The following is a 7,591-nucleotide window of genomic DNA, read 5'->3' on the forward strand; positions in this document are numbered from 1 at the left end:
ACATTACCTTCTACTTACTTTCATAGTTGCTGTATTAGCCTAATTTGGCTGACATTAAAAAAAATTATAAACTCCTTGAAGCAGTATTAGGTATGCCTTTAACATGAAATTTAAACCTAAAAGTATTTGCCAAGTGTTCTACATTTTCAAGTTTTACAAAATTTCATCAATAAATTAATTTTGAAAAGTGGAAGTTACATAAAAAATTAACTGATATCCAGTTATTTTTAACATCACTTAACATTTCACAAAGTATTTAGTTTTGGCAGTTTTGGTTGTAATAGAGAAGCTGAAACCAAATATAAATATGAAACTCCAGTCATATGATGAAGCAAGGCAGATTAATTTATGATATTATTACACTCTCAATTTATGTTTAATGCATGCACTGCATATGGTGTTAGACTAAAAAAAAGCCAGTAAAACTAATGGAAAGCACTCCATGAACATAACCATGAAAATCAGTCTAGAAATTTTTTTTAAAGTCAGGAAAAGGGAAAAGATATCTAATAATGCAAATACTATAACATAAAATTCTGTTTTCATGGTTTCAAATAGAAAAAATGTAATAAAAGTGATATATTACAATAAAAGAAGAATGTGGCAAAAATGGGAACTGAAAGCAAAAACTGAAAATAAGGAACACAAAGATTTTATGTATGCTGTGGGGTTCCATTTTTTTTAGCTGACAATGGACAGCTAAAATCTGGTATTTTATTAATCAGTATAAAGAAAACCTTTATTAAATTTATACAAATTTAATCATGGTTTTGGGTCATTACATAAAAAAGCTATAAAAATGAAAAATGCTTGGTTATGAAGAATTTTAAATCACCTTTTTCTTCTTTTCCTTTTTCTTAACCTCAAAGTTTAAAAATACCTTGGAAGAAGCATATATAGTTGCACTTCGGATTTTCTGTTGTATACTTAGTGAACCTGCTAGGTCAGATAATTGCTGATCTTCTATTTGACCTTCCCATTCTTTTGTTTCCTTTTCTTTGATTAATAAAGGTTTTCCAAGTGACTGACCAACAAGCTGACATACTTCTTGAGCTTTTCGCCATGCATTCTCAACAGCAGAGAGACAGACTTGACGTCTAAGATTCTCAATTGCTCCTGGTGTATGATAAAACTGAGGAGGACTGATAATAACTGAACTATCTAGCTTTTCAATAAGAAAGTTACAAATATCCTGCATTTTTCCAAATTCAGTGAATGTAATGCAGATCTCCGCTTCCATGTGATAAGCATTTTCTATTCTACTAAAATCCTTTGTCACAATTATATTTTCTGCCTGGGCGCCCGGCTTCTGCAGGTTCTGCGTGATGTAGTCCAGGCGGCGGCCCACGCTGTTCTTGGCCTCGGCGGCCGAGGTTTTGGTGCTGCTGATCTTGACCGTCACCAAGGCCCGGTCGGGGCCGCAGGACATCTCGGCCGAGCCGCTCACGTGCACCTCGGGGGCGAGATTCTGGGCCGAGGCCAGGGCCGGGGCACATAGGGGCAGCTGGGTGTTGAGGTTCGGCAGTGCCTCCCCGTTGGGGGCCGGGATGGCGCTTAGCGGTGCCAGCTCGGCGAACACCCGGGACTGGGTTGTGGTGGGCCAAGGCATGGAAACCGATCTCAGTTCCCCATGGCAACCGCACACTACGGTGTCCTGGGAGGGAAAAGGGGAGGAAATCCCATGAACAATCTTACAATCAACTCAGACCCCAGGAAATAAGTCTTCCTGGATACTTCTGCTTTTATTGATCATACAATCCCCTGGTTTTCTATAGTATTTAGACACCTAGATTGTAAACTCCTTGATGTCAGGATCATATCTTAACAGTTAGCACAAAATAGATCTTTCATAAATGTTGATTGATTTGAGTTTACACTCTGGGAAAGCAGACTGGGGAGTGTTCCATCTCAAATTTAACGTATCTGAAACTGAACTCATTATCTTGTCCCAATTCTTCCTCCAACCCATTCTCTTCTACCTTTCGCTTCTTGTCTAGGATCTAGCCTCTAGGGGTACTACCAATTCTTTTAGTCTCTCAGGTTAAAAAAATTTGAGTTACCCTCAATTCTTTACTCTTTATTTTTCCAGCTCAAACCAGTTTTAAAAGGGAAACAGGTTTATTTCACTAGAAGTTTAGTGTTCACAATAAGCTTAGTGTTATGAAAAGGAAGTTAAAAAAAATACACATTTTATTATGTACTTGGGGGAAACAATGGGCAGATACCTTCCCTCTTCAGAAGAAGGAGGAAGCCCCAAGTAACGTTCCCTCCCAGACTCCTCAGGATGGGCTGCCTAAATCTCAACTCTTATTCATCCCAAATAGCTAATTAATGATCACATTTTGTTTATTCTGCCTCCTCCATAAGGTTTTATTGCTTTTCAAAACTCACATTAACCCCTTCTTTCCAGTCCTATCAATAACCATACTGGTTCAGGTCCTCATTCTTGGGCTATTGCAATAGATTCCTAGTTGGTCTTCCTTTCTTCATTCTCCCCTCTCAATCCATCTTGCACATGACTGGCTACCAAATCAATATTTCTAAAGCTTCTAACTCCCCAGTGAGAAGAAGTTTTAGAATCTCATTGTTGCTAGGATAAAAGATAAACTCTTCTTTTTGGTAAAGTCCTTTACAGTATGTCTCTAGTCTTTCTTTTCAGACTGATTATATGTTATTACCCCTCATTTGATCTACACACATTACAATCCAATTAGCAAACTTGATCTTCCCAGGACAAGAAACTCCTGTCTCCATGACTGCAGAAGGTGTCTCCCATATTCAGAATGATTTTGACTATCAGAACCCATGTCCCTTTTCAAGGTTCTTAGAAATAAGAGGCTGTGTCTCCTTCCTTTTTTTGTAAAGGTTGTGAGGGGAATTATGGGTGCAGAAATCTATATATGATTTCTGGATTTATATGTTGGTAATTTTGCTGAACCTTTTCCTCTCTTTTTTTTTTGTTTTAAGGGTGTAAGTCTAAAGGGGAGGGACATATTGGGAAATATGGATGTACAGAAGTAAAAAATATCAATAAATTTATAAATAAAATGTATTTGTGTATTTCTTGTATTTTTCTTACTTGTGAACAGGTTGTAGTCTTCTAGTATACTTTGAGGTTAATGATTGTTTCATGTTCTATTTGCATGTCCAAATATTCAGCATATTTAGTAGACATTCATATGTTATATTCAATGGTAGACATGGTAGACATTCACCAAATGTCAGTTGATTGATTGCTTTTAAAGATCTTGACCTTGGGAATGCTGATGTAAGGTTCCATATTCTTCTTAGCTTGAGTCTTAATAGAGCTTTGTCTAAACCATGTCCATATACAGCTCCCAGTTTCAGAAAATTCCTTTTCTTGTTTTGCCCAGATATGACTGGCCCTTGGCACAGTAATGAAACTTGTCTGTCATGTTCTCCTGATCATTCTCTGTATTTCTCATCTTCTCTTATCTTATGCCTCTCCTCAGTCTTTCCTCTCTCCTTGCCTTCCTTTCCTCCCAAATTGCAGTAGTTTTTGTTGTAGATGAAAGAGCATTGTATTTGAAATCAAAGGTCTTATATTTGAATCTTGACTTGTTGCAAGCTGTGAGATCTTGGTCAAATCTCTTGCCTTCTCTTGGCCTTAGTTTCCTTATCTGTAAAATGAAATGGTTGGACTTAGATGACCTCAAAAATCCATTCTAGTATTAAGAGCTATCATTAAGAAATTAATTAACATTTATTAAAGGTCCACTATGTGCCAGACACTGTGTTAGGGATACAAAAACAAAAGTAAGGAGCTTCCAGTCTAATGATCCTATGAGCCTACTGGTACCTAGGCAGGTAATTGATGTGGCTTGCTTCCTTGGGGCCCACAGCAGCAACCTCCCTCCCAGAGGGGAGCTGGAGGCATATGGCAGTAGTGGCTTGACTCATTATTCTCAGCTCCCCTCCTGGAGGGAGGTTGCTGCTGTGGGCCCCAAGGAAGCAAGCCACAACAGGTAACTACTGAATCTAACCTGATGTGGTAGAAAAGCACAGGGTTGAGAATCAAGAAGTTGGGCATATAGTTTTGGGTTTGTCATCATTAACTCCCTATATGAACTTAGGTAGTTTAAACCACTTTTCTGTGCCTGAGTCTGCACACCTGTAAAATAGGGACAATAATACTTAACTTATCTAATCTCACAGGAAAGCTATAAAACTCAAAGGAAATCATGCTTGTTGAAGGATTTTGAAAATCAATAAAGTAAGGTTCCCTGACACCTCCCTCTCAAAAAATAAAAAAGTCAAGCATTTCCTTTGATTTATCAGGAAGAGAATTAGACTAGATATATACTTTGTATTCCTTTTGATTTTGAGATCTCATGATTCTTCCAATACTAGATTTCTAGAAAAAAAGAAGCAGAAATTTGAGCTCATAATAGGTTCTAGGGGAGTGGAAAAGGCAGCAGTTTCTTGACCCTAAATATTAAGATTATTTGTAGATGCAAAAAAGAATTCAATGAAGTGCCCATCTTAGAATGTTTGGGGAAGATTTATCTGAATCATTTCTCTGATGAAAAGTACTATTGCCCTGGGGCATGTGGGAGTGTTCCTACTGATGCCAGGAACAGAGTCTTAGGAATATTAGGCATAGTTGCCTAATGTCTCTTTCCTAGTTCCTACCCATAGGCTGTGAAGCTACAGCTTGGGGCGGGGGGACTCCAGAGGCAAGCTCTATAAAAGGACTTCAGGTGGAAGTGGGAGTTCACTCATCTGACTTCTCCTGCAGCTTTCTCAGGTAAGACCGCCAAAAAACTCACTTTAATCACCCTTGGATCTCAACATGGGGTTGCTCATAGGCTATTTGTGCTTGGGGCAACATGGGATGACTGTAGTTGGGAGACCTTTTAGTATGATTCTTAACTTCTGGGAAATTTAGCTATAGTCATAAGGATGGGGTGGTTAGTATGTCCATGGCCCTGGACAGTATAGGGAATGGGAACAAGGATAACTCAAAATACCCTTCACTCTAGGATTTCTTTGAACCTTGCACTGTTCAAATCCATTGAAAACATAGGAAAGTTTTCCTAGCAATGGAGACCTAAAAGTTGAGCATGGGGATTAACTCAAAGGGATGGGGGCTTAGGGTCAGGAATGGAGACTGAGTGTTCAGACCTAGGTGGAGGTCTGTGATCTTTAGGAATATTGGGCCCTTAGACACCTTGGTTTGTGTTCTGATGGCAGAAGGGTGGAAAGATCTCTTTGGGGAGAACCTTGGAGTAGGAAAGGTAGTAAGGATAAAGACCTAGAAGAAATCATGTCCAGGCTTAGGAGATGTAGATGGGGATACTGTAGTTCTTTTTCTTTTTCCATTCAGGAATTCCTTCTTTATTTTTCTCTCCAGGTCATGATAAACTGAACTATGGCAGCCAAAAAATTCACTCCTTCTGAGCAACAGATGAACCACATTATTGAAGTCTTCCATCAGTATTCCCAAAAATCTCCAGATGCCCTGGAGAAAACTGAATTTGAAGAATTAGTAGAGAAACAGGCCCCTGGGTACCATAAATATATGGTGAGTGGAAGCCTTAGGACAACTGCCTTTTCTTATAAGTATACCTCTAAGGAAGAACACAGACCTGTAGGAAGTATAAATTAGTTTTCTAAATGCCAATGGGGGAATGTGATGTGAACCTTTGGAGATATGGGTGTAAGGAAGAACATCCTGGGTAGTTAGTAGGTACTCATAGTCAATTTTTGTATTTCCCTCCCTACTCCCCATAATGGCTACAAAGTGGGGTTCAGGGGAGGTGGGATAAAATGTGACTGGGGGCAATCATAGGCATGCATTTAAGTTGATGTTTATTCATGCAAATATGTGGAATTATGTACAGTGCAGATGATTTATCTCAAATAATGGGAAAACTATGGTCTCTTCCTTTGTAGAAAGAGAATAATATCTCTCTAGAGACACTCTTCAAGCAGATTGATTTGGACAAGAACAAGAAAATGACCTTCCCTGAATTTGTACTTGTGTTGTCCAAGATAGCCATTGAAATCCATGACAGATACCATAAGGACAAAGGCCCAGAAGGTTCTGGTCACCATGGACATGGTTATTCACATCATCACCACCACTGAGAAGGATCAGAAGGAACTATGTTCTGAGAGGGAGCTAACCTTTGGAGACCTAGAATGAAAAACCATTGAAACACTCAGTTGCTGCATTAGTTTCTGGATACTGATATAGCATCAATAAAAGTTCTGTTTTAATTGATCTAGTCCCTGTCTTCTCTGTCCAGTGGTATACTTATCCAGACCCTCTAGGGGTTGGGGGAAGGACAACTAGGTCCTAAAATCAAGATATGATATGATTGATAGAGACAAAATCTCTACTCTCAGGGTGTTATTAGTCTGATGTTGAAGCATGGTGTATATATTCTAACATGAAAAGACAATCTTGAAGATTTTCAAGTACTTGGAGAACATAAAATTAATGAAAGAACCACTACTCAGATGGTTTTGATAGAACAGAGGCCCCTTCTCAATCTCCTACTAAGATATTATTTTTTTGGATGGTCATGTCTTTTTCCCTCCCTCTGTTCCCTGGCCCTGCCTCCAGCAATTCACTGTCTAAAGTCATGTCTCGGGGCAGCTAGGTGGTACAGTGGTTAGAGCACCGGCCCTGGAGTCAGGAGTACCTGAGTTCAAATCTGACCTCAGACAATTAATAATTACCTAGCTGTGTAGCCTTTGGCAAGCTACTTAACCCCATTGCCTTGCAAAAAAACCCTCCAAAATCTAAGCCCCCCCCAAATAAATAAAATAAAACTAAAATAAAGTCAAGTCTCCATTCAAGAAAGCTCAATGAATCTCTGTTGACTTTAGAATAGAATTTAAATTTCTCTGTTTGAATTTAAAAAATTCATTTTTCCCCATTTGAATGTAAAAACAATTTTTAACTTTCTTTTCCCTAAATTTTTGAGTTTCAAACTCTTATCTTTCCTTCTTCTTCTCCTTCCCTAAGAGTTTAAGCAATCTGATATAGGTTATAAGTGCATCCCAGTCTCAGACACTTAATAATTACCTAGCTGTGTGGCCTTGGGCAAGCCACTTAACCCCATTTGCCTTGCAAAAACCTAAAAACAAAATAAGTGCATTAGATTAAATATTTCCATATTAGTCATTTTATGCAAGACTTGAAGAACATTTTATGCAACACTTGAAGAAAGAAAGAAAGAAAGAAAGAAAGAAAGAAAGAAAGAAAGAAAGAAAGAAAGAAAGGGAAAGTTAAAAATAATTTGCTTTAGTCTGTATTCAGACAGCATCAGTTCTTTTTCTGGAGGCAGATAGTATTTTTATTTTTCTTCCTTTTACTGTGTACAATGTTCTCCTGGTTCTGCTTACTTTACTATGTCTCAGCTCATGTAAGTCTAGGTTTTTCTGAAATTATCCTACTTGTCATTTTTTATAGCAAAATAATATTTCATTTCAATATTCCATTCATCCATCACATGTTCAGACTTTCCTCAGTTGACGAATATTTCCTCAATTTCCAATTCTTTACCACACAGGAAAAGCTGACATAAATATTTTCGTTTAAGTAGATTCTTCTGCTCTG

The 7,591-nt window shown here is 38.2% G+C and overlaps 1 protein-coding gene and 1 pseudogene across 1 annotated transcript; one reads left to right on the plus strand and one right to left on the minus strand.

Annotated features, from left to right (window-relative positions):
• Window positions 1-608: 608 nt before the first annotated feature.
• On the minus strand, window positions 609-1,624 carry LOC141511271 (interleukin-1 receptor-associated kinase 1-binding protein 1 pseudogene; annotated as a pseudogene).
• Window positions 1,625-5,143: 3,519 nt separating this feature from the next.
• LOC141511272 (protein S100-A12-like) lies at window positions 5,144-6,140 on the plus strand. The gene is made up of 2 exons (XM_074220510.1): window positions 5,144-5,545; window positions 5,917-6,140. The coding sequence occupies exons 1-2, from the start codon at window positions 5,393-5,395 to the stop codon at window positions 6,109-6,111; spliced, it is 348 nt and encodes a 115-aa protein (XP_074076611.1). The 5' UTR covers window positions 5,144-5,392; the 3' UTR covers window positions 6,112-6,140.
• The last annotated feature ends 1,451 nt before the right edge of the window (window positions 6,141-7,591 follow it).

The sequence above is a fragment of the Macrotis lagotis genome, chromosome 2 (genome assembly GCF_037893015.1).
Source record: "Macrotis lagotis isolate mMagLag1 chromosome 2, bilby.v1.9.chrom.fasta, whole genome shotgun sequence".
In the NCBI taxonomy this organism is placed as follows: Eukaryota; Metazoa; Chordata; class Mammalia; order Peramelemorphia; family Peramelidae; genus Macrotis; species Macrotis lagotis.